Genomic DNA, 27,907 nt, shown 5'->3' on the forward strand with positions numbered 1-27,907 from the left:
GCCAGATATACATGAAGGGGAGGAAGGCAGCAAATCACACTGTCATGTGTGTACCTATGCAACAATCTTACATGTTCTTCACATGTACCCCAAAACCTAAAATGCAACAAAAATTTAAAATGTAAAAAAAAGAAAAAAGAAAAAACCTCAGGCCAGTATCATTGATGAACAATGATGCAAATATCCTCAACAAAATACTTACAAACCAAATACAGCAGCACATCGAAAAGCTAATCCATCACAATCAACTAGGCTTTATCTCTGGGATGCAAAGTTTGGTCAACATATGCAAATCAATAAATGTTATTCATCACACAAACAGAACTAAAGACAGAAATCACGATTATCTCAATAAGTCCAAAAAAGACTTTTAATACTAAATAAAATTCAACACCACTTCATGTTAAAAACTCTCAGTATACTAGGTATTGAAGAAACATACTTAAAAATAATAAGAACCATCTATGACAAACCCACAGCAACATCATAATGAATGAACGAAAGCTGGAAGCATTCCTCTTGAAAACCAGCACATGTAAGGGTGCCCAGTGTCACCACTCCTGTTTGATATAGTATTGGAAGCTTTGGCCAGAGCAACCAGGCAAGAGAAGGAAATAAAGCGCATCCAAATAGGAAGATAGGAAGTCAAATTATCCCTGTTTGCAGGTAACCATGGACATGAAAGATCTCTACAATGAGAATTACAAAACACTGCACAAGGGACTCATAAGTAACACAAACAAATGGGAAAAAAATTACATGCTTATGGATTTAAAGGATTGTTATTATTAAAATGGCCATTCTGTCTAAGGCAATTTACAGATTCAATGCTATTCCTATAAAACTGCCAGTGACATTCTTCAGAGAACTAAAATTAAAAAAAAAAAAAAAAAACTATTTTGAAATTTATATGGAAAAAAAAAAAGAAGCCCAACTAGCCAAGGTAATCCTAAACAAAATGAACAAAGCTGCAGGCATCACACTACCTGACTTAAACTATACCACAGGGCAACAATAACCAAAACAGCATGGCACTGGTACAAAAACAGATGTATAAACCAACAGAATAGAAAATAGAGCACAGAAATAAGGCTACACACCCACAAACATCATCTTTGACAAAGCTGACAAAAACAAGCGATGGGAAAAGGAAACCCTATTCAATAAGTGGTGTTGGGATAACTGGCTAGCTATATACTGAAGATGAAAACCAGACCCTTCCTTACACCATATATAAAAGTCAATTCAAGATACATTAAAGACTTAAATGGAAAGCCCAAAACTATGAAAACCCTGGAATAAAACCTAGGCAAATACCATTCTGAACATAGGAACAAGCAAAGATTTCATGCCAAGAGCAATAGGAACAAAGGTAAAAGTTGACAAATGGAATCTAATTACACTAAAGAGCTTCTTCACAGCAAAAGACACTATCAACATAGTAAACAGACAACCTGCAGAATGGAAGAAGATTCTGCAAACTATACATCTGACAAAGGTCTAATATCCCATATCTATAAGAAACTTAAACAAATTTACAAGAAAAATACAAGTAACCCCATTAAAAAGTGGTCAAAGGACATGACCAGACACTTTGCAAAAGAAGACATACATGTGACCAACAACCACATAAAAAGAAAGCTGAACATCATTGATTATTAGAGAAATATAAACAAAAACCGCAATAAGATGCCATCTCATGTCAGTCAGAATGGCTATTACTAAAAAGTCAAAAAATAACAGATGCTGGCGAGGTTGTAGAGAAAAGGGAACACTTATACACTGTGGTGGGAATGTAAATTAGTTCAACCATTATGGAAGGCAGTGTGGTGATTCCTCAAAGAACTAAAAAAAGAACTATCAATCAACTCAGCAATCCCATTACTAGGTATATACCCAGGGGAATATAAATCATTTTACCATAAACATGCATGCACATGTATGTTCATTGCTGCACTATTCACAATAGCAAAGACATGAACAACCTAAATACTCATGAATGGTGGATTGGATAAAGAAAATTCCATATATGCCATGGAATACTATGCAGCCATAAAAAAGAACAAGATCACATCCTTTGCAGGGACATGGATGTAGCTAGGGGGCATTAACCTTAACAAACTAATGCATGAACAGAAAACCAAATACCACATGTTCTGACTTAAAAGTGGAAGCTAAATGATGAGAACTCATGAACACAAAGAAAGGAACAACATCCACTGGGGTCTTCTTGTGGGCAGAAGGTGGGAGGATGAGAAGAGCAAAAAAGATAACTATTGGGTCACGGGCTTAGTACCTGTGTGACAAACAATCTGTAAAACAAACCCCTGTGACATGAGTTTAAACATGTAACAAACCAACACAGTTACCCCTGAACCTAAAATAAGTTTTTTTTTAAAAAAAAAAAAAAGAAAAGAAAAGAAATAGATAAGCTGAATTGTACTTTGATAAACAAATTGTATCTGTGAAATCCAGTTGAATCCATAATTTAAAGAAATTAAAACATTTCTTACAAAAAAACTTCAGAACTAGATGATTTTATTGTAAAGTTTTTCAACATTTAAGAAATAATTAATTTTAATCTTACACAAACTCAGATTATAGAAAAAGCGTTCTGTTTTATGAATACAATATAACCTTGCTAACAAAACCTGAAAAGAAAGTGTAAAAAAGAGAAATAACAGGACAATAGCTCTTATACATGTAAATTCAGAAATCTTTAAAATATCCACATATTAAATCTGACTATATATAAAAACTGACAATACATTATGTCTAAATTGGCTTTATTCTAGAATAAAATGTCATTTTAAAATTCAAAAATACCCCATCTCAATCTTTTCCAGAAAACAATAATAAAAATAAAAAATAAAATCAAAAATAAATTTATGTAAATTATTACCTTTGCTGAAAAAAAGAGGAAAATCATATGATAATTGCAATAGCTGCAGGAAAAGCACTTTATAAAATTTAACAACCTTTCATGATAACCTTTCTCATAACTAGAAATATAACTGTCTTCTTTGATAAATTGTGTCCACTACTATCACTTTATTAAACATTTTACTGGAGGTTCCAGCCAGGGCAAAGCAAGCAAATGTGTGTGGCAGGGGGCATGGGGTGTGGGTGTGTGTGCACGTGCATACATAAAATGTAAGACTGGCATTATTTACAGAATAACAGGATTATGTGCATTGAATATACAAAATAATCCATAAAAACTATTAGAATTAATGTGAATTTCAGCAAGATAACAGATATAAAATCAAAATGAAAACATTGTGTTTCTATATAAAACTAAACAACTGAAAATTTAAAGTTAACAAGCCACATACAATAGCATAAGTCTAACAAATAATGAGCAAGACTTCTACATAAACAATTACCAAACATTGATGACAGAATCTTGTAAACAAGACCAAACTAGAGGAAGATACTGTGTTCATGAATTGGAGAATGTAATGTTGTTATGGTTTCAATTCCGCCCCAAAAGATTTAAAGATTCAATGCAATTTTAGGAATTCTTTTGGTGGAAATTGGCAAGCTGATTCTAAAACTAATATGTGAAAGGGCATCTCTACCCCCACCCCCTGACCCAAAGATGTAAAATTATCAAAGGCTACCTTGAGGAAAGAAAGGTGAAAGAAGTCTTATTCTACAACAAAGATATGAAATCAGAACAATATGGTACTGGCACAAAAGAGGAATATAAAAGTGGACAGAATAGAGTTCAGAAAAGATTCAAATGTTACAAGGTCACCTGATTTGTGACAAAGCTTTTGTAACAATTCAGTGGGCAAAAGAGGGTCTTTTCAATAAAGTGTGCTGAGTCAGCCAAATAACCAAAGTAACATAAAAGAAAATTCTGCTTTCTATGTTAAAGCAACCTGAATGAAGGATTCAGACTTCGTGTTGCGTGCGGGGAGAAAACCAAATATGAAAGCGTTTGTAATTTATTATTTGGTTCATATGAAGTTCAGGAACAGACTAAACTAATTAATGATATTAGAAGTCAGAATAGTGATTATGTCTATGCAGAGATAGTTATTAACTGGGAAGGATCAAGAGAGAAATTACTGAGAGTATTGAAAATGTTCTATTTCCTTTATTTTATTTTTAAATTTTTTATTTCCCTAGGTTATCGGTGAACAGGTGGTATTTGGTTACATGAGTAAGTGCTTTAGTGGTGATATGCGAGATTTTGGTGCAACCATCACCCATGCAGTATACACTGCACATAATTTATAGTCTTTTATCCCTCTCCCCCTTCCCACCCTTTTCTCTTGAGTCTCCAAAGTCCATTTTGTCATTCTTATGCCTTTGCATCCCCATAGCTTAGCTCCCACTTATGAGTGAGAACATACAATGTTTGGTTGTCCATTCCCGAGTTACTTCATTTAGAATAATAGTCTCCCATCTCATCCAGGTTTCTAGGAATGCCATTAATTCATTCCTTTTTATGGCTGAGTAGTATTCCATCATATACATATACCAAAGTTTCTTTATCCACTCATTGATTGATGGGCATTTGGATTGGTCCAAGGTTTTTGCCATTGTGAATTGTGCTACTATATACATGCATGTGCAAGTATCTTTTTTACATAATAACTTCTTTCCTGCTGGCTAGACACCCAGTGGTGAGATTGCTGGATCAAATGGTAACTCTACGTTTAGTTCTTCAAGGAATCTCCACACTGTTTTCCATAGTGGTTGTACTAGTTTACATTCCTACCAGCAGTGTAGAAGTGTTCCCTGTATACTGCATCCATGCCAGCATCCATTGTTTTTTGATTTTTTTATTATGTCCATTCTTGCAGGAGTAATGTGGTATCACATTGTGGTTTTGATTTGCATTTCTCTGATCATTAGTGATGTTGAACATTTTTTACATGTTTGTTGGCCCTTTGTATATCTTCTTTTGAGAATTATCTGTTTATGTCCTTCGTCACTTTTTGATGGAATTGCTTGTTTTTTTTTCTTGCTAATTTGAGTTTGTTGTAGAGTCTGAGCATTAGCCTTTTGTCAGATGTATAGATTGTGAAGATGTTCTCCCACTCAGGGTTGTCTCCTTACTCTGCTGACTGTTCCTTTTTTTTCTGTGCAAAAAGCTCTTTAGTTTAATTAAGTCGCAGCTATTTTTTGTTTTTATTGCATTTGCTTTTGGGTTCTTGGTCATGAAATCCTTGCCTAAGCCAATGTCTAGAAGGGTTTTTCCAATGTTATCGTCTAGAGTTTTTGAGACATGAGGATCCAGTTTCATTCTCCTACATGTGGCTTGCCAATTAGCCCAGCATCATTGGTTAAATAGGGTGTCCTTTCCTCAAATTATGATTTTGTTTGTTTTGTCAAGGATCAGTTGACTTTATGTATTAGGGTTTATTTCTGGGTTCTCTATTCTGTTCCATTGGGCTATGTGCCTATTTTCAGACCAATATCATGCTGTTTTGGTGACTATGGCCTTAGTATAGCTTGAAATCAGGTAATGCGATGCCTCCAAATTTGTTCTTTTTGCTTAGTCTTGCTTTGGCTATGCAGGCTTTTTCTGATTCCATAAGAATTTTAGAATTGTTTTTCCTAGTTCTGTGAAGAAGGATGTATTTTGATAGGAATTGCCTTGAATTTGTAGATTGCATTTGGCAGTATGGTCATTTTCACAATATTGATTCTATCCATCCATGAACATGGAATGTGTTTCCATTTGTTTGTGTCATCTATGATTTATTTTAGCAGTGTTTTGTAGTTTCCTTGTAGAGGTCTTTCACCTCCTTGGTTAGGTATATTCATAAACATTTTATTTTTTTATTTTTGGTAGCTATTGTAAACAGGGTTGAGTTCTAGATTTGATTCTGAGCTTGATTGCTGTTGGTGTACAGAAGGGATACTGATTTGTGTACATTAGTTTTGTATCCAGAAACTTTGCTGACTTCCTTATTAATTCTAGGAACTTTCTGGAGGAGTCTGGTCATTCAGGAGCAGGTTATTTAATTTCCATGTATTCACGTGGTTTTGAAGTTTCCTTTTGGAGTTGATTTTCAATTTTATTCCACTGTAGTCTGAGAGAGTGCTTGATAGAATTTCAATTTTCTTGAGTTTCTTGAGGCTCATTCTTGTGGCCTATCATATGGTCTATCTCGAAAAAAGTTCCATGTGCTGATGAATAAAATGTATATTCTGTGGTTGTTGGGTAGAATGCTGTGTAACTATCTGTTAAGTTCATTTGTTTCAGGGTGTAGCTTAGATTCATTGTTTCTTTGTTGACTTTCTGTCTTGATGACCTGCCTAGCGCTGTCAATGGAGTATTGAAGTCCCCCACTATTATTGTGTTGCTGTCTATCTCATTTATCAGCTTTATTAACAATTGTTTTATAAATTTAGGAGCTCCAGTGTTAGGTGCATATGTGTTTAGGCTTGTGATATTTTCCTGTTGGACAAGGCCTTTTACCATTATATAATGTCCTTTTTGTCTTTTTAAACTGCTGTGGCTTTAAAGTTTGTTTTGTCTGATGTAAAAATAGCTATTCCTACTTGCTTCTGGTTCCATTTGCATGGAATGTGTTTTCCTACCCCTTTGCCTTGAGTTTATGTGAGTCCTTATATGTTAGATGACTCTTATGAAGGCAGCAGACAGTTCGTTTATGAATTCTTATCCATTCATCAATTCTGTATCTTTTAAGTGGAGCAGTTAGGCCATTTGCATTCAATGCTAGTATTGAGATGTGAGATATCATTCTATTCATTGTGCTATTTGTTATACCTTGTTGAGTTTTTAAATTATTTTTGTTTTATAGGACCTGTAGTATTTATGCTTTAGAGAGGCTCTGATTTATTGTGGTTCCAGAACTTGTTTCAAGATTTACAGCTTCCTTTAGCAGTTCTTGTAGTGCTGGCTTGGTAATGGCAAATTCTCTCAGCATTTATTTGTCTGAAAAAGACTGTATCTTTCCTTCATTTATGAAGCTTAGTTTTGGTGGATACAAAATTCTTGGCTGATAATTATTTTATTTAAAGAGGCTGAAGATGGGGCCAAAATTCCTTCTAGCTTATAATTTCTGATGAAAAATCTGCTGTTATTCTGATAGGTTTTCCTTTATAGGTTACCTGGTGCTTTTGCCTCACAACTCAAGATTCTTTCCCTCATCTTAACTTTAGATAATTGATGACAGTGTGCCTAGGTGATGATCTTTTTGCAATGAATTTCCCAGGTGTTCTTTGAGTTTTTTCTATTCGGATGTCTAGGACTCTAGCAAGGTCAAGAAGTTTTCCTTGATTATTGCCCCAAATATGTTTTCCAGACTTTTAGATTTCTCTTCTTCGTTAAGAACGCTGATTATTCTTGGGTTGGTTGTTTAACATAATCCCAGATTTCTTGGAAACTTTGATTGTGTTTTCTCATTGTTTTTTTTCTTTGTCTTTGTTGATTTAGGTTAATTGGAAATCCTTTTCTTTGAGCTCTGAAGTTCTTTCTTTTGCTTGTTCGAATCTACTGCTGAGACTTTCCAGAGCATTTTGCAATTCTGTAAGTATGTACAGTGTTTCCTGAAGTTTTGATTGTTTATTTATGCTATCTATTTCATTGAAAAATTTCTCCCCTGATTTCTTTTATCATTTTTTTTCACTTTCCTAAATTGGGCTTCACCTTTCTCTGCTGCCTCTCTGATTAGCTTAATAACTAACCTTCTGAATTCTTTTTCAAGTAAATCAGGGATTTCTTCTTGGTTTGGATCCATTGCTGGTGAACTAGTGTGATTTTTGGGGGGTTGTCAAAAACACTTATTTTGTCATATTACCAGAGTTGGCCTTTTGGTTCCTTCTTATTTGGGTAGGCTCTGTCAGAGGGAAGGTCTAGGGCTCAAGGCTATTGTTCAGATTCTTTTGTCCCATAGGATGTTCCCTTAATGTAGTACTCTCCCCTGTTTCCTAGGGATGTGGCTTGAGAGCAGAGGTGTACTGATTGTTATCTCTCTTCTGGATCTAGCCACCCAGCAAGTCTTCCAGGCTCTGGGGTGGTACTGAAGGTTGTCTGCACAGAGTCCTGTGATGTGAACCATCTGTGAGTCTCTCAGCCATGGAGATCAGCACCTGTTTCAGTGGAAGTGGCAGAAGGGTGAAATGGACTCTGTGAGGGTCCTTAGGTTTGGTTGTTTAATGCACTGTTTTTTGCTGGTTGGCCTCCTGCCAGGAGGTGGCACTTTCATGAGAGCATCAGCTGTTCTAGTATGGGGAGGAACAGGTGGTAGGCAGGGCCCTAGAATTCCCAAGAGTATATACCCTTTGTTTTCAGCTACCAGGGTGGGTAAAAAGGACCATTAGGTGGGGGCAGAGCTAGGCGTGTCTAAGCTCGGACTCTGCTTGGGCAGGTCTTGCTGCAGCTGCTGTGGAGGATGGGAATGTGGTTCCCTGATCAATGGAGTTATGTTCCTAGGAGAGTTGTGGCTGCCTCTACTGTGTCATGCAGGTTGTCAGGAAAGTTGGGGAAAGCTGGCAGTCACAGGCCTCATGCAGTTCCCATGTAACCCAAAGGGCTGTTCTTACTCCCACCATACCCCCTACAACAGCTCTGAGTCTGTTTCCAGGCAGCAGATGAGCAGGGCTGAGAATCTGCTTCGGACTACCTGCCTCCCCAATCCCAAAGCAAGTAGGGCTTTCATGCTTCCCCTGCACAACCCCACCCCCTCCACAGTGTGGAGTCTGCACATGGGATTCACATCCTCCCCCAAGTCCTGGCCAGGAGACTTCTCATCTATTCAAGTTGTTACAAAGCTCAGCTGGAGGTCTCCTCTCTGTGGCCCTTTCCCAGTGCCTCTGGCAGCCCTCCTCAGGGACCCCTGTAAGGCAAGGCAGAAATGGCTTGCTAGGGAACACAGTGAGCCCACAGGGCTTTTCCCACTGCTTCCTCTATCCCTGTATTTCAGTTGGCTGTTTAAATGGACTCAGCTCCAGGTAAGGTCAGAATCTTCTCCTGTGATCTAGACCTTTATGTTCCCCAGTGAGGGTGTGTGTTCAGGAGCTGACTGTCCCCTTTCCCCACTTCCACGGTTTGCAGTTTGGGCACTCACAGTATTTGGGGTGTCTTTTGGGCCCTGCAGGAGCAATCTGCTTCCTTCAGAGAGTCTGTGGGTTCTCTCAGCCTTCCTGATTTATTCCTGCAGTTCACGATGCAACCCTCCACATGCTGCTTTCTCCGTCCAAGTGGGAGCTGCAATCTAGTCCTGTCTCCCATCCACCATGATCTCTGGAATATGTCTGAGATGTTCTGTGTCTTGATTTGAGTGATAGTTTTACACGTATACTCGTGTGTGTATGTGTGTGTGTGTGTGTGTGTGTGTGTGTGTGTAATAAATCAGTTATATACTTACATTTGTGAATGTTGCCTTTCAATAAAAATAAATCTTAAAAATTACTATATATTTGTTCCTTATTTTTATCAATATACTTCCTCCAGTATTCATGTAGAGAACCAGGGTTAAATTCATGTTTACAAAGGTAAAGGGCAGAATGAATTGATATCCTAGACATTGAAAAGAACAAATGTGAGATTAAAATTTCAAACAGTTTTGAAAAATACTACATTATGTGGTCTTTCACTCTCTCTCTTTCCTGATATCACATCATTGCTCACGCCTTTTTCTCTGCTTAAGATGTTCTTACTTCTCTCGTGACTTCTCTACTCATCCTTTAGGTCTCATTGCTTGCTCTGGAAAGCATTTCCACAACCCCAAGTATGAGTTACGTATCCCTCTTATGTACTCTTATAACATCCTTTGCTTACTACTGTCATCTACTTGACACTCCATCATTTAATTGGCTTCTTAATTTATTTGTCTCCCAATTAAGCTGTCAGTTCCTCAAGGGGAACTTGAGTTACTGAAGGCTGTGTCTTCAACACTTGGCACAATGCCTAGTAGGTGCTCACAAATCACTTGTTGAATTATTAGATGGATATAGAACAAGTTGGACCTATCAATTCTCAGCAGAAAGATTATGCATGATACCTGATTCCAGCAGAATAGCCCAATGGACTTAGAGGCAACTTGGAACCATTTTTCACTGCCTACATCACCATTGTAATGATGAGAGTGTCTCGTTCCTGGGGTTTATTCAACACACATGACATCTCATTATTATTTTAAAGAAAGGAAACTGAAAACGGGATTAAAGAAATGTCATCACTAGGAGGTGTTGAAGAAGTCTCCCAAATAAACTTTGTTTCCAAACCCAAATGCCAAAAGCTTAGGAAGAGTATAAATGAATGCGATGAGTTGTGGTTTTGCTCCCAATTATTAGTGCCCTTCCTGTAAGTGTTTTATATATCCTCACCATTGCCATATGACTTGCAGGACTTCCATTTGGAAGAATTATATTTCCTTGTCACTTTGAGGTCAGTTTGGCCGAGGATTTACATTGGCCAATAGAATGTGCGGAAAACACACACACACACACACACACACACACACACACACACACATACTGTGTCCAAGAGGAAGCATTAAAAGCCATTTCTTATTTGATTTTTCCCCCCTTTGCAACAAGAACAGTGTATTCCCAATGGGGTGGCTTCTTCAGTCTAGATCCTGGAACTTGTCGCCATCATAGACCAAATGTAATGTGAGCAGAAAATGAAACAGTGTTGCTGCAAGCCACTGAGATTTTGAGGCCTTACCAGAGTAGAACCCCATCTAAGAAATGGAAGCAAGTATCAGGTGGAGCACTTACCAGACGCAAGAAAACCTCTTTGTCCCAAGAGACAGCCAGTCCTTAGCTCCCATGGATTGTAACAATGTAGAAATGCATGCTAACTCTTGCCAGATCTTCCTGTAAGAGGAGCCGAATTTTCAATTAAATCCCTTCCTGATTTTCAATTAAAGTATACCTTCTTTTTAAATGTTGGCAGCTAAATTCACATGTTTAAAAAACTCCTAGGGCAAATCAAATCAAGTAATACCTTAATGATCTCTTTTCCATTCTGTAGTTTGTTTATTCGTAAAATAAGAATGCTAATATCTGTTCTGTCTCTCTAACAGGGTTATATTGAGTGTCTTACCTTATAGTTTAAAAAAAAAAAAAACACTTAATTCTGAAATGATGCTAAACTAACAAAGGTCAGGTAAATTCTTAAACTACTCTGGCAAAGCAGACTGAACAATTCTAAGGTGATGAGGTACCAAAGAGGCCAGCAGTACAAACCACTGCGCCTCAACTTTCCCGTCCCTCCCCCGTTCTCCACTCCTCCATGCAAAACATGAAAAGCAGACTTCTCCACTGGCACATCAAACTAGCATGCAACCATCTTCAGGAATCATCTGAGCCTGAAATGATTGAGAGATAAGTCATGGACAAAAATGAACGGTTTTCTGTCATGAAACAAATAAATGGTTCTCTGTCACGAAACATCAAGGTTTATGGCAGAGAACTGTTGCAAGTAAACAATCAAGGTTTGTGTTGTTCGACCCAAGTTGACTTTCCTAGATTATAACATTGAACTTCGTCCTCCTTAACCACGTTATAGAAACGATTCAGGCAATTAAAAAGAAATAAGAAAAAAAATAGCCCAAAGAAATATAGTATCAAGAAAGTTGGATAAATTTTCTATGTTTGATCAAATGTCTCGTACTTGTTTTATTTTATGCAAAGAATCAAAATTCTAAAACGATGTGGATCTATCTAATAATTTGCATGATATAGCACATAGGTAGAATTTTATGATAATCCTGAATGTGTGTTTCAGTAAAAAAAAAAAAAAAATACTCTTTAAAAATGTAAAGACGATTAGGGAATGCCTGAAAGAGAAAAACGTAATCTGTTTATTTTTTTCCGTTGCATTTTCAGGGCTCACATTTTTCCTTTCATTGCGCAGACAAGCCACTAGAGGGCACTGTCTAGCTCTGCTTCCTCAAACCCCGTGTGAGCGCTGCATCTGACCTCTGATTTCCCCACTGAGGACCCTCCAGGTTTTGCCTCACTTTAATAGGGTCAGATAGTGACAACCCATCCGCCTGAAGAAAGCTGCAAACCTGTTCTTATCGCAAGGCCGGTTCCCATTCCCCAGGTGACTAAAAGCTGATTGGTCCTCAGGTGAGGGGGAGCAAAACATCCATTGCTTTCCCGTGGCTACCTATGTCATCTAGTCCGCAGCCCTGACGGCTGGAGTTTACTGCCCCCCAGCCTCTGCAGGGCATTGTGCCCGTTGCTGGAAACAGAACAACGGAGACAGGACCCACCAATACAAAGGTAAGGATCGTTCAGAACGACCTGGGACGTGTGTTCATGAACAGGCCTGTGTCAGTGCTGTCGGATTTTAGGGAATTGTTGACAATGCGATTCTGCAGACAAGGAAAGTGAGCAGTCATGGAAGAGAGAGCGCTCTCAGACTGACCAGTCCAGGCTGAAGAAGGTATGAAAGCTGGATTTTAGGCTGTTCCTTTTCCTTTCCCCTTCCTGCCTTGGCAAGGGACCTCCATACTGGAGGGAACGTGAAGCTAGGATATGACACAGGTGACCCGAAGTATATTTTTAAAACGATCAGCCCATACACCCCAGGACTGCCCTTGAGAAGTTGCTTTCCTCTGCACGGCAATATTCGTTTGTCATGTATTGATTTGAGAAATATTTATTGTCAAGTGTGCCCCAAGCGCTCATTGGTAAATAAGATAGCCATAGTCAGGGTGTGCCCACTTAGAAACTGTAATTCATTGGTAACACAACGATTGTAATGAAGTGTAACAAGTCCTATGATAAGGAGAGAAGATGGCACCATATGTGTATAGAGCAGGGGCACCTGACCAACACAGTAAGTCAGGGGAGGCTTCGTGGAGGAAGCCTCCACGTACTATTCAGTTGAGAACTAAGCAGAACTGGAGGCCACCTAAAGAAGGAGTAGGTGTATTCCAGGTGATGGTAGCACAGCCCAGAGGAAAAAAGAATCAAGTAGGATTGTATTTGTATATACACAGTTTTGAGATCTTGCTGTTTTCCACTTACCCATTTTACCCTGAGTCTCCATAACTTTAACTGTTTTTGAAAATATGACTTTAATTGTTGCTCTGATAGTCCATTGTAAGAGCAGTGACATTTATTTACCCATATTCAGAAACAGCATTTTTAAGACTCCTGCTAATTGCTCTCCCTGCATCAATACAAAATCATGTGAAATAATTCTTACTGCTTCTATAAATATCAACATTTCCTTTATGTGGCTGACTCTTGAGCACAATTCCTGCCACACAACCTGATATCCAGCCATAACAAACACTGAATTTATGGAAGGTATTGATTGATTACATATTGTTTACCTTTAAGTTTTTTATAAATTTTGCTGCAGTTGTTTTTCATGAATCGGCAGGGCCTTAAGAGGCGCTCTGGATTCTTGTCCTGCTGTTCAGATTACCCGCTCCGTGTCATTCATTCTTCCGTCTCCCCCAAGTCCGCATCTCTGCTCCCTCCATCCCGTAGTGCCTCAGTCTCAGGCTGCTCCCTCTCTGGGACGCTCTGCTGATACTTATCTCCATCTTTTCTCCAGTAAATCATTTTTTTTTTCTCTGTGGCCCAGATTCCTGAAGCTGCAAACATCGGCTTCACAAATGACTTTTTTAAAAACCACACTTTGGGTAAAAATATAAATATGATATATGTGGCAAATTGTTCACATAGTAAATTGATTTTCTGGGTCAGGCAGGAAAGACTTTCACAGAAATCTTATAGGAAGTAAGATGATTTCGATGGAGTATCTAATCACCGTCTGTTGAATCATTTCAGATCTAGTTTATATTTTTTGTTCTGCCTCCCTTTAAAATTGAGCTTCCTTAGATTTCCATACCCTTCACTTTAACCTGCTTTAACAGTAAGGTTTTAGGTTCATTGGGTTTTGTTTCTGACTGTTTGCCTTTATTGTCTTGTTATTCGCTTATGCTTACTGATGCTTATTTCAGAGAGAAACGGCTCACTGGTTTCATAGCTGTCTAGGCACTAGCTACTCAGTTCAAACTCTTATTTTCAATGAAGGATTTCTTGCGTCTCATGTCTCTTACATTGCTGTGTGACTCACCGTGAGTCTGGGAGTCTTTCAGAACCTCAGAACACTCAAATGCTTTAAATTTCTCAGTTGTGTTCATTTCACATATGGGAAGTCACTTTCATTTGGACCACAGGACCTCAACATAGAAATGAGAAGGTCCATAGCTCCACAACAGGTCTGCCAGCCTGGCACATGCCCTGGCTCAGAGCTTCCCAGTCCAGTTCTTTGTCCAATTGGGTGGCTCTTGTCTATCACCTTGCCATACCCACTTTACTTATGCAAAGTTAATATCACAAACAGCAGCCCGTTCCTTGCAGTGAAAATTGTACTTCACTACTTTCATAGCCCCAGTTAAGAAGATACCCATGTATCTTTATTCGCAGGCGCTTAACAACTTTGCATCATTTAAAATGCTTCCCCTGCCTATTAGCTGATGGTGGCCTCAGGAAGGTGGACCTGGAAGATAACAGCTGGCAGGCTGAGGCCAGACACTGGCACGTGCAGTTGTCCCTGGTGGTTTTTTTGCACTGACTTGGGGAGCCAGCTCATGATCTCAGGATGTATGGAAAAATAATCTTTGTATTGCTATTGTCAGGTAAGTGATTTTATTTTAGCTTCGTTCTGTTTTATTGGATATGAGATCATCGAATAAAAACAGAAATGACCCTATTTTAGTTCTATCTTATTTAAATGAATAAATGAGTAGTATTTCCTATTCCAGTCTGTTGGATGGATTTTACTGGAACTCAGCTGCCAATGTGAGGGAAATGGCACAAGGAGCCCAGTTTTTATGGTTGAATCCAGTTTTCTAGTATGAGACGCTTCCTTCAATTCTAAGTCTAGCCAGAAGTAAAAGAATTGTACCAAATGCTATGAGAAATACCTCTGTGTGAATGAATGTATTGCTTTGTTTGAGTTATAAGGAGATTCATTTCCAAACTAAAGAGTTATTAATGAAGGTGTTGGTAGCTATATGGCTTTGAGTTTTCCAAAAGTATAATTTTCTACTTCTGCCAAATGGTGAGAAACCAAAAGTATGAACACTGAAACCGTGGGGAGTTGCTCACTTCTCTGTGGGTCCATTACTGAAGTGTGACATTGGAAGAAAAAAACAAAACAAAACAACTCTTACTGTCTCAGGTGTCATGTGAATTTCTGAAGAAATCTAAATCCATTAAAATAAAGAAATATCATAGGATTATTATTAAATTGTATTAATTCAATAATTTGAATTTAATTTAACTTCATTTAAATTTAATTATTAATTTAGTGTATTAACATGAGTTTGGCCTCTTTCTGAGAATGTTAGAGTTAAACACCCTCTCAAGTGAGTGTTTATGTGTTAGTAAAACTACTGCCCAGCACACAAATAAGGGGCAGGCAGTTACTTGAAACATTCTGAGTCTATTAGACATTATTGTACCCTAAGTTAGAGCAAGTGTCAAGGATCTACTAAATACTCTGTAGCATATAGGGAAGAGAGATCAGCATTTTCTAGGATACCCTAGGAGAGGATAAAATAGCATAATAGTTAAGAGAACAGGCCTGAGGAACAGACAAAACTGGATTTAAATCTAGTTTTACTTCTCAAAGCTGGGGAACATAAAGGCAAATTATGTGCCCACATTTTTTATGTGTTCTCATCTGTAAAATGCAGGCAATGTTGATACTTACCTCAAGGTAATAGCATGAAGACCAAACCAAGTGTTTAATGGAATACACTTCCTGATGCCTGAAACAAAGTAAATGTTAAGCTTACTATGCATTTCCTATGCTAAGAATTAAGTATCATGATTGATAATTATTAAAAATATAAGTATTAAAATAAGTAGTAGCTATTGATAATTATAGATTAGGGAACAAACCTACATATGTGACTGGTGATTTCTGAAAAGTCAGAGAGAAGAGAAAATTACAGAAAAAAAAAAAAAAAAAACAGAAGACGAATATAGCTACTCTGATTTGTTTACCAGAAAAGTATGAAAATATTTAGTTTGAAGAAAAGAAAACAAATAATAGGGATGTGGTATAATTTTTGTATATATAGTCATATATTTGTAGTGTTATTACACAGAAAATAGACGATGTAGTATTCTTTATGTTACTCCTTGGAGCAAACCAAACTTGGCATAACTCAACCAAAATTAAACACTGCATGCTCTACTGGGATGTGCCCAGTATTTGGGAAAGCTCTGTGTAACTTACAGGTGACCCAAATTTGAAAAGGGTTCCTAGAAAAGTAATAATTTTTTCTTTAGTTTCTACGACTACTCAAGCAGATAGTGGATTAAAGCCTTAACTGGCACTTGATGTAGGGGTCACTGGGACCAGATGACCCCGAAGGCTACACTGGTCTCCAGTACTCAAGCTGTTATCTTCGTAGTTTCAGAAACCCTCCTAGGAAACTCTCTTGATGTTTTATAAGCATAACAGAAAGATGTAAAAGCAAGTTTCTTCTTTTTCTTCCTTTTTTTTTTAAGGGGCGAGGCATGAGCAGGTTGGCATTTTTATTTTATTTATTTACTTATTTTGAGACAAAGTTTCACTCATGTTGCCCAAGGTGGAGTGCAATGGTGCAATCTCGGCTTGCTTCAACCTCCACCTCCCAGGTTCAAGTGATTCTCCTGCCTCAGGCTCCTGAGTAGCTGCGATTACAGGCACATACCACCATGCCCGGCTAATTTTTGCACTTTCAGTACAGACAGTTTCACCATGTTGGTCAGGTTGGTCTCGAACTCCTGACCTTATGATCTGCCTGCCTCGGCCTCCCAAAGTGCTGGGATGATGGGCATGAGCCACCGTACCCGGTAGGCATTTTTATTTTATTTTATTTTATTTTATTTATTTTTTTATTTTTTTATTGCATTTTAGGTTTGGGGGTTCATGTGAAGAACATGCAAGATTGTTGCATAGGTACACACATGGCAGTGTGATTTGCTGCCTTCCTCCCCCTCACCTATATCTGGCATTTCTCCCCATGCTATCTCTCCCCAACTCCCCACCCCCACTGTCCCTCCCCTATTTCCCCCCAACAGACACCAGTGTGTGATGCTCCCCTCCCTGTGTCCATGTGTTCTCATTGTTCAACATCCACCTATGAGTGAGAACATTCAGTGTTTGATTTTCTGTTCTTGTGTCAGTTTGCTGAGAATGATGGTTTCCAGGTTCATCCATGTCCCTACAAAGGACACGAACTCATCGTTTTTGATGGCTGCATAATATTCCATGGTGTATATGTGCCACATTTTCCCTGTCCAGTCTATCATCAATGGGCATTTGGGTTGGTTCCAGGTCTTTGCTATTGTAAACAGTGCTGCAATGAACATTCATGTGCATGTGTCCTTATTGTAGAATGATTTATAATCCTTTGGCTATATACCCAGTAATGGGATTGCTGGGTCAAATGGAATTTCTATTTCTAGGTCGTTGAGGAATCGCTACACTGTCTTCCACAATGGTTGAACTAATTTACACACCCACTAGCAGTGTAAAAGTGTTCCTATTTCTCCACATCCTCTCCAGCATCTGTTGTCTCCAGATTTTTTAATGATCGCCATTCTAACTGGCGTGAGATGGTATCTCAATGTAGTTTTGATTTGCATTTCTCTAATGACCAGTGATGATGAGCATTTTTTCATATGTTTGTTGGCCTCCTGTATGTCTTCTTTTGTAAAGTGTCTGTTCATATCCTTCACCAACTTTTGAATGGGCTTGTTTGTTTTTTTCTTGTAAATCTGTTTTAGTTCTTCTTAGATTCTGGATATCAGTCCTTTGTCAGATGGGTAGATTGTAAAAATTTTTTCCCAATCTGTTGGTTGCCGATTCACTCTAATGACTATTTCTTTTATTGTGCAAAAGCTATGGAGTTTGATTAGTTCTCCTTTGTCTATTTTGGCTTTTGTTGCCAATGCCTATGGTGTTTTGGTCATGAAGTCCTTGCCTACGCCTATGTCCTGAATGGTTTTGTCTAGATTTTCTTCTAGGGTTTTTATGGTGTTAGGTCTTATGTTTAAGTCTTTAATCCACCTGGAGTTAATTTTAGTGTAAGGTGTCAGGAAGGGGTCCAGTTTCTTCTTTCTGCACATGGCTAGCCAGTTTTCCCAACACCATTTATTAAACAGGAAATCCTTTCCCCACTGCTTGTTTTTGTCAGGTTTGTCAAAGAGCAGATGGTTGTAGATGTGTCGTGTTGCCTCCGAGGCCTCTGTTCTGTTCCATTGGTCTTTATCTCTGTTTTGGTACCAGTACCATGCTGTTTTGTTTACTGTAGCCTTGTAGTCAAACTCACACGTAACAATATTAACCCTTTTTTTTTTAGACGGAGTCTTGCTCTGCCGCCAGGCTGCTGTGCAGTGGCGTGATCTCAGCTTATTGCAATCTCCGCCTCCCATGTTTAAGTGACTCACCTGCCTCAGCCTCTTGAGTAGCTGGGACTATAGGCCTGACTAATTGTTGTATAGTTAGTAGAGATGGGGTTTCACCACATTGGCCAGGCTGGTCTCTATCCCTTGACCTCGTGATCTGCTCACTTCAGCCTCCCAAAGTGCTGGGATTACAAGCGTGAGCCACCACGCCTGGCATTTTTATTTTTTCTCTATTAAAAAAAAGATGATTGCCTTGTTTTCTCCAGGAATCTTAAGAATAAAGTCAATATATCTATTTCTAAACTTATCAGAGGTCTTCTTCCAAATGGACAATCCATTTTTTCTAATATGACTTGATTTCTTCCCTGAATTCCTGCACTCATTTCACATTCAGTCATTACGTGTCAGATTGTGAACCAGACACTGAGCCCAGAGCTGGAAGACAAATGGGCGCCCATGGAGAATCCCTGCTGGATGGGTACAGTGGATGGTGGGAGGGAACACAGGTAATACACGGAACAACTCTCTTATTAAAATAGGACAAAACAGACGGTCAAAAATAATGCAAAGAAATAAAACCAGGTAAGATGATAAACATGAATGCCAAAAACTGCTTAAGAAAGGGTAGCAGGAAATTATTTTCTGAGACATGGCATTTATGCTAAACGCGGAACAAGGAGATAGAGCCAAATTTTCTCAAAAATTCTGGGGAAAGAGGATGGAAGGCGGAGGGAAGAGCAAGGGCAAAAATTCTGAGACAGGAGATAAGTTAGTGTTTTCGAGGAAAAGCTGGAGCTTTCATCTGAAAATCAGAGTCTGAAGCTAAGAACCAATCTGTAAGTACAGTACTATATCACTTCAACTAGAAAATTATGGCATAAACCAGGAGTCCCCAAAAGTTTTTTGTTTTTACTTAAAAGATCATACAAAATTTGCATTCTAGGTCATAATGTACTAATTTAATTGGAGGAAACAAGGGGACTGGTATGATATCCTCATGCCTACTTTATTCATTTGTGTAACCCCAGAAGCTAGCACAGTTCCTGATTAGTGTTTATAGTAGGATATTGGTTGAATAAGCAAAGAAGGAAGTGAAGGCAGGGAGAAAAAGAGACAAGCAGAGAGGGAGAGGAAGCGAAACTCCATCTCAAAAAAAAAAAAAAGGAGAGAGGAGGGAGGTAGAGAGGGAGGCAGGAAGGGAGGAGAGAGAAGGGAAGGGAAGAGACGGGAGGAAAAGAAGGAGGAACGAAAGAGGAAATATTTGTTTTCATCTGGTCAGACACCGTGAGTGCTGGCGAAGACAGATCATGATTATCCTGTGCATCTGATTCATACCCTGCTGCAGGTCAATCAGTCTGAAAAGTACATATTTAGAATGACTAAATGAAGAAACAAGGCAGTTCTTTTTTTTTTTTTTTTTTTTTTTTTTTCAGGGATCCGAGAAGAGAACCTTGCAAGCTGTCTATTTGATTAATACAGGAAAGAGTTACAGGAACTGTACGCCAGGGAATACAGGACTATACGTTCTTTTAAAGCCAAATCTGTGTCTTCACTTGTGTGTCCCACACATTGTCAGCCACGTAGTCAGCAGTCAATATCAATTACTTAAAATGACAAATGACAAAAGACCAGAATTTTGTGGCAGACTAGTTTAGCCATGAAAAGTCATTTAACCCCAGAGGGCCTCAGTTTTCTTATGCCTATTCAGTAAAGCACTGAGTAGATGGTTATATTACAATACAATCATTTTTCATCTGTAAACCCCATTGAACCCCCAAAATTCAGCCTGAGGTGAGCTGGACTAGTCATCAAACCTATAAATATCTTTAGCATGGTGTGAAATAGGGTTTTTAGAAAGAAATGGACACCCCACTGTGAACTCCTTTGCAGAAAAGGTCTGAAGAGAGGGGAAAGTAGGGATGGTATCTCAAAGTTGCTTTGCAGTGATTTTAAAATAGAAAAATTAGCCTAATATTCTTGTGATGAATTTCTTTTCACCTTTGTTTCTAGAAAACTATTCAAAACATCTACAAGCCTGTTTGAAAAATGAACTTTTGAGGAATTTCCCCCAAGTTATTTTTGTAGGTTACATTTGATACCAACTGCAGATGTAGTATCTTTTTCCCAAAAAATTCACAATCCTACTTATATGGTACTGATAAAATCAGGTTAGACCTACATTTTTACATCATAGATTTCCAGCCATTATTATCATATCCACATCTTCAATAAGTACCTATTGTGTAGTTTTCTGTGATAAATGAGCTAAACTAAAACTAAAACAAACATATTGAGAATAAATATTCTGGGTTTATCTCTGGGTGTTGTGATCATAAGACATTTTTTTTTCCTGATTTTAAATACTTTCTAAACTTTCTGCTAAGAGAACCATATAATATAATCAGAACAAGTTTTAAAATGTTTTATAAAGCAAACCGAACAAACATAATCTCTGCTTTCTAAGAAGTCTTTAATTTTTGTATGTTACTCATAGACTATGACCTATACAATTTATTTGGGATATTTATTAAGAATTTCTGTCTAACCCAAATTATTATATGTAAGCGCTGGAAAAAATGATGACCTCTTTGTTTGTAGTATACAAAGTTCTGTAAATAGTTATTGAATCAACTTTGGTATTTCCACCCCTAGATTTATATACAGCAGGTTAGGTTCTGTACATAGGTAGTATCTGAATATTAACCAACACTGATGTAGCATTTACTCTGTGCCATGTACTATTCTAAATCATTTACATTCATTTAATTTTTAAAATTGTAGTAAATACACATAATCTAAAATTTACCATTTGAACCATTTGGAAGTGTACAATCGGTAGTATTTAATGCATTCAAAACGATGCACACCCATCACCATTATCTAGTTCCAGAACATTTTCGTCACTCCAAAAGGAAACCTCTTGCCCATTAGCAGCCACTTCCAATTCCCCCAGCCCCTGGCAACCACTGATTTGTTTTCTACCTCCACAGATTTACCTATATTAGATATTTCATATAAATGGAATCATATAATAGGTAACCTTTTGTGTATGGCTTCTTTCACTTAAGATAATGTGTTTACCGCATGTTCTCACTCATAAGTGGGTGTTGAACAATGAGAACACAGGGACACAGGGAGGGGAACATCACATACTGGGGTCTGTTGCCAGGGTGGGGGGGGCTAGGCGAGGCATAGCAGGGGGAAGGGATAACATTAGGAGAAATCCCTAATGTAGGTGGTGGAGTGGGGATGGATGCAGCAAACCACCATGGCATGTGTATGCCTATACAACAATCTTGCAAGATCTGCATATGTACCCCAGAACTTAAAGTAAAAAGAAAATATAAATAAATGCTGAAAAAAATACATAATGTGTTTAAAGTTCATCCATATTGTAGCATATATCAGTATTTCACTTCTTTTATAATAAATACTATTCCATCGTGTTGGTATATTACATTTTACTTATCCATCCATCATTTGATTAAAATTTGGGTTGTTTCCACCTTTCAACTACTATTAATATTCCTGTACTTGTTTTGATTGAACCCATTTTTAATACTCAGTGATGTAAAGGAGTAGAATTGCTGGGTCATAGTAATTTTATGTTTAACTTATTAAGAAATTGCTACTCTTTTCCACAGGAGCTGCATCTTTTTACCTTTTCACCAGGGTGTGTGAGGTGCCAGTTTCTCCATATTCTTGGCAGAAATTGTACTTTTCCGTTTTTTAAATTTTAGCAGTTCACTTCAGAGAGTATGAAATGGTTTTTCACTGTGGTTTGTTACATTTACCTAATAACTAATGCTGCTGAGCATCATCTCATGTGGTTGTTGGTCATTTGCATTTTGCCTATGTTTAAAGAAATGCTGGTTCTAGTCCTTTACTCATTTTAAAATTTATTTTTGTTTTTTGTTGCTAAGTTGTAAGAATTCTTTCTGTCTACTGGATATAGTCAGATATACTATTTGCAAATATCTTCATTCTGTAGATACTTGATTTTACTTTTGACAGTCTTTTGATGCACGAATGTTTTTCATTTTCAAGTCCAATTTTTTTTTCTTTTGTTGCTTATGCTCTTATATCATATCTAGCAATAATTGGCAAATTTAAGGTCATAAAAATTTCTCCCTATGTTTTCTGCAAAGAGTTTTGTAGTTCTCTTATATTTAGATCTTTGGTTTATTAGCAGTTAATTCGTCTATATGATGTATGATAAGAGTCCACCTTTATTATTTTGCAGTTGTCCCAGTAACATTTGTTAAAAGAGACTATCCTTTTCTCATTGAATGGTCTTGACACCCTTCTTGAAAGTTAATTGGCAACAGATATATGAGTTTATTTCTGCACTCTCAATTCGGTCTGAAGAACAGTGTTTGTTTTTTGCTTTATTGATCTATCACAATTGGAGAAAATGTAAAATTTCTCACTGTTATTGTTATTGTATTTTTGCCAATTTCTTATTCTGCTTTATACTTCTCGTTGCTATGTTATTGGGCTATAATGGTCCATAATTACTTAAGAATCATTGTGAAATATACTGCTTAATGACACAAGTTAATCTTTTTCGTTTTCTGTAATATCTTTGCTCTTAATTCTACTTTGCTTAATATTAATATTGTTATTCCTGTTTGTTTATTTATTTAATATACTGGAGATAGAGTCTCGTTCTGTCACCCAGGCTAGAATGCAGTGGTGTGATCTTGGCTCACTGCAACCTCTGCCTCCCGGGTTCAAGCATTTTTTTCTGCCTCAACCTCCCAAGTAACTACAGCCACCATGCCTGCTTAATTTTTTTGTGTTTTAGTAGAGATGGGGTTTCACTGTGTTGTCTAGGCTGGTCTTGAACTCCTGAGCTCAGGCAATCTGCCCCCCTTGGCCTCCCAAAGTGCTGGGATTACAGGTGTGAGCCACGGCACCCATCCTATCTCTTTTGACTCAAACTAGTGTCTTTGTCTTCTAATACGATGTAACCCATATACATTCATTAGTTCATAACTGACATTTAGTATCTTATTTCTGTCATCTTTATTTAGTATTTTATTGTATGATTCCTTGTTTCTGCTCTTTTGATATATATGTATACTATGTTTTATTTGCCTTCATTCTCTTAAGTGTTTCTAAAGGTATATAGCCTACTTGTAACTGTCCCATTAGCTAACTTTATGTTTTTGAAAGCATTCTCTCTCGGAATTCTCATTTTGGTGACATGGCACACATAGAAAGTCTAAGTGCTTTCTGGACTTAGATAAGCTGAATAAAGGTGTACATGAGCCACTGATAAATGGCTTGTGCAGACCTTGAGTGCATTTCAGGCATGTCATAGGCTATTGATTCCCTCAGCCCCTCTGGCAGCCAGGTATTCAGATAGGGTATAGCCAGGTGCCTCAGTCTCAAAACATAATCAAATATTATTGAGACATAGTTAATGTACATTACAACTCACAGCACACACTCATATACACATGTGTCTGAAATAAGATTCCACAGAGTAATATCTTCCCTTATTATGTGTGATGTACTTTGATATATTCTCTTCTATTTTATACAACTTAATTTTTTTTTTTTTTAGAGACAAGCTCTTGCTCTGTGGCCTAAGCTGGAATATAGTGGCACAATCATAGCTTACTTAGTCTCCAACTGCTAAATTCAAGTGATTCTCCAGCTTCTGCCTCTCAAGTAGCTGAGACTTCAGGTGTGCACGACCACACCTGACTAACTTTTTTGTTATTTTATTTGTAAAGATGGGGTCTTGTTATGCTGCCCAGGCCGGCCTTGAGCTTCTGGCCTCAACTGATGCTCCTGCCCTCAACTGATGCTCCTGCCTTGGCCTCCCAAAGCACTGGTATTACAGTCATGAGCCACGACACCCAGACTACAATTTAATTTTTTAAGGCCAGTGACAACCCAGTAAACTGATTTCACAGCCCATCGGTAGAGGAATGCACCGTCTTCCCTGAATGTTGGAATTGTCTCAGAGAATCTGTGGAGCCCTGATACTTGGGTTTCATATCCAAAGATTCTCCTAATACAGGAACCAAGCAAACTATAGCCTGTGAACGGCCAGCCCCCTAGTTTTGCATAGCTCACAAGTTAAGCATGATTTTTACTTTTTTAAGTGCCTAAAAAATCAGAAGAAGAAGAAGATGTGAATATTACATGAAATTCAAATTCTACTATCCACAAATCTTTATATGAAATTCAAATTCTACTGTCCAAAAATCGTTATTAGAACATAGTTATATTCATTTATGCTTTAGTTTACATATTGTCTGTGGCTGCTTCTGCACAGTGACAGAGTTGAATATTTATCATAGATGACCCACAAAGCCTAAAGTAGTTACTATCTCTCCCTTTACATAGGAAGTTTATTAATACTTGTGCTAAGGGATCTCAACAGACAATTTGGAAAGCTTAGGTTTTAGACTAAAGATTTCCAAGCTAAATTCCTGTGGAGCTTTTTGAAACTGCCGCCAGGTGGTGGTGGGCACAGGATGTGAGGCTCCAGGCCAAAAACCCAGGCTGGCTTCCACCATGCGGTTCAGCTCCGTCTATTTCACACACTGATGAGTTTATCCTTGGAAAGTGATTAAAGTAAAATTAAATGCAATTTGAGGAAGGAAGTGAGGGGGACTGTGGCTCTGAAACAAAACTGTAAGAAACACCAGCATTTAAGATGGCAAATGGTGTTATTTCTAAAGTCGTTCAGGCTAATATCCCATTCTGTAGCTGTTCAAGTTATACATAAAGGTAACACTAGAACCATAGAAAATGTAAGAATGGACCTCAAAACTCAGGAAAATGAAGTTCACATATATTACTCTATATTACCACTGGAGCAGTTGTTGTCACTGCTGACAGCACATCAGAATCCAATGCCTGGATACCACAGAGGATTCCATCATGCAGTCAAGAATGGAAACTACTGAACTAGTTTTGTTTCTGCAATTTTTTATTGTTCAACCAGTGAAAGAAAGTACCAGTAGTGTGAGAACTTTGGGATAAAGTTTTTGTTCTTAATTAATATTCTTTTCATCCAGCCTAACTTCTTTAAGGCCAAATTTAATGTGTATGAAGTTTAGCTACAGAAATACCAGTATCTTACACCAAAGCAGGCACAGGTAAAGTATGCGAAATCCCTTTTGTTCTGAGGATTCTTTAGTGGACAGGAGTGAACAGATTGGAATACGCTTGGCTGGAAAAATGAAGATTCAAGTTAACAAACTGTTTAATGTGGATTTGCCACTGCAGGCCACCCTACAATTCTGTTAGAGGTATAACATTCCTACCCTCAGGCTGTGAACAAGGTTAATTAGTGTTTTTGTATCTTTTCATTTATCCCTAATTTGCTGAAGTGAAGGCTTGCTTGAGAGTTAGTTGCATTATAATTTGGTGAGAATTTAATCTTCTCTCAATGACACTTATCTGATGCTCTCATTCTCCTTCTGCTGCATAGATCACGGTAGACCTTGGCAGACACTTCTGTAGTTACATAGATCGGAATCAAAAGCCAGGTCTGCCACTTAGCAGCTGTGTGAGCTTGGGCAAGTTAGGCAATGTTTCTGAGTTTTTCTCTCCGCCACAAAGAATAACATACAACAATAGGTTCTCCGCTAGTTGTTTTAAAAATGATTAGAGAGACGTGCAGAATAAAGTAAGTGTACAGTAAGTGTTAACTACAAATGTTAGTATCTTAGACATACAGATTTCCAGGATTCATGAATGGTGAAGCATCTTAGAACACATCTATTCCAGGCCGGGTATGGTGGCATGAACCTATAGTCCCAGCTGCTCAGGAGAATGAGCCAGGAGAATTGCTTGAGGCTAGGAGTTTGAGGCTAGTATGGGCAATATGGTGAGACCCCATCTCAAGAAAAAAGCAAAAAATTTTTTTTAAAGTTTAAAAAGAGAGACATCTGTAAGTCCTCTCATCTTAGAGGCCAGAAAACTGAGGCTCCCATAATTTCACAGACTTGCATAGATTCCCCCAATTGTTTGGTGGCAAAGCCAGGAATAGAACTCTCCTCTCCTTTCCCACTGGGAAGTGGACAGACATTCATCTTGCTTTCCATCTGTCCAGGCTGAAGAATGTGAACTGGCCGGGATGACAGTGACTGATTTTTCTCTCCATCTCAATGATGGTTTAGACAGTGTGGATGACTGGAGGCTGGACAGTGCAGAGACAAGCTAAAAAGTTTAGGCTTCCTGGAGGGAAGCTGCAGTCCTCCTAGGCCGCAACACCTATGAGGTAGAATAGATAAAATATCCTTCTCTACCAAGTTAGGAAAGGCAGAAGTGTGAAGAGGTGTATGGGGACTGCCAAAGCATGTCAGTCGGAAGATGAGCAGAAACTGGATCATTCCACTTGGCACCTAGCACATTCACTGCACCGGTTAATAAGCTATGTTTTTCTTCAGAGTCATTGGCTGAAGAGTCGGAACAAAAAGTATTGAGAATAGGCTATCCAAAACAGTAGACTCAGATGCTATCGCATAAAGCACTTTATCCTTGAGTTCAATTCTTCTAAATTGTGATTGGCTGCTTTGGCTTAATAAAGAAAAAAGAAAAATGAATGGCCACAGACAGTATGATCTAACTATATTATCACAACTTGACCAAGATTGGACTTGTCAAGCCTTTGGTTCAAGAGCAAAACAAAATCGTTCCCTTGAAATACTGCTTCATGGGAACAGTCTTCTTCAAACATCTTTTAACACAGGCAAGATTCCCATTTGTGCATTCATTCTGTCCAAGACAATGAGATCTGGCAGAAAAAGCAATGAGTTGGAAGTCAGTAGATGTGAGTTCTTGTCCCAATTTTACCACAAATTAGCTGAGCCTAACTTCTACAGATGCATTTATCAAGCAGTTTTCATGGTCATTGCAATGTCAAAAAACTGTAGCAGTTAGAAAATTTAGTTTTCAGACTTGGAAACTATTTAAGGCATTTGGATGCAGGGTGTGTCCTTGTAAGAGTTTGCTTATGCAAGATAAGGCTTCTTTCAGCTGCAAGTCAGGAGGGAACCAAACCCCAAACCAGCAGCTGCATGAGCTGACTTTATCACATCTTGACAGGAGCTCAGCCACTGGAAGTTTTGGCATACAGCAAAACTGCAGGGTACTTGTCCTATATCACATTTTACTTTTATGTTTCTAATAGGATTTCATGTTAGAAATGTCAATTATTTGGGAAAGCTGAGTGATCTGGTGAATAAAGCATAGAGCAGGGAGCTAGGAGGCTGGCTCTCTATTTCCAGGTGTATTCCTAACCTGTCCTGTGCCCCTAAGTCACCCCACCTCCTTGGTACAGTGGGAACAGTGACAGAAGTCCAGATTCTCTCACCCCAACACATGGGAATTAGAGACAAGAGAGATGAAATGTTCTAGAACTTACCAGGTATTATACAAGGATAAGCTGCGAGACAACTCAAACACAAATTTTGAATATTTCATTTTCTAGAAAGTATACCAATTCATTCCACCCTTCCCAGACCTAAATTACACAATTCAATTCAGGTCACAGATCTTTACT

At 38.1% G+C, this 27,907-nt stretch overlaps 1 protein-coding gene across 1 annotated transcript in view; it reads left to right on the top strand.

The window, feature by feature from the left end:
• The first annotated feature begins 14,356 nt into the window (after positions 1–14,356).
• The window catches only part of LOC101039474 (glycophorin-A), a 32,241-nt gene continuing 18,690 nt past the window's right edge, over positions 14,357–27,907 (top strand). The window contains exon 1 of the mRNA XM_074396864.1: positions 14,357–14,606. Within this exon, the coding sequence (XP_074252965.1) occupies positions 14,570–14,606 (37 nt within the window). The 5' untranslated portion in view covers positions 14,357–14,569. The remainder of the gene's footprint in view (positions 14,607–27,907) is intronic.

The sequence above is a fragment of the Saimiri boliviensis genome, chromosome 3, assembly GCF_048565385.1.
Source record: "Saimiri boliviensis isolate mSaiBol1 chromosome 3, mSaiBol1.pri, whole genome shotgun sequence".
Taxonomy (NCBI): domain Eukaryota; kingdom Metazoa; phylum Chordata; class Mammalia; order Primates; family Cebidae; genus Saimiri; species Saimiri boliviensis.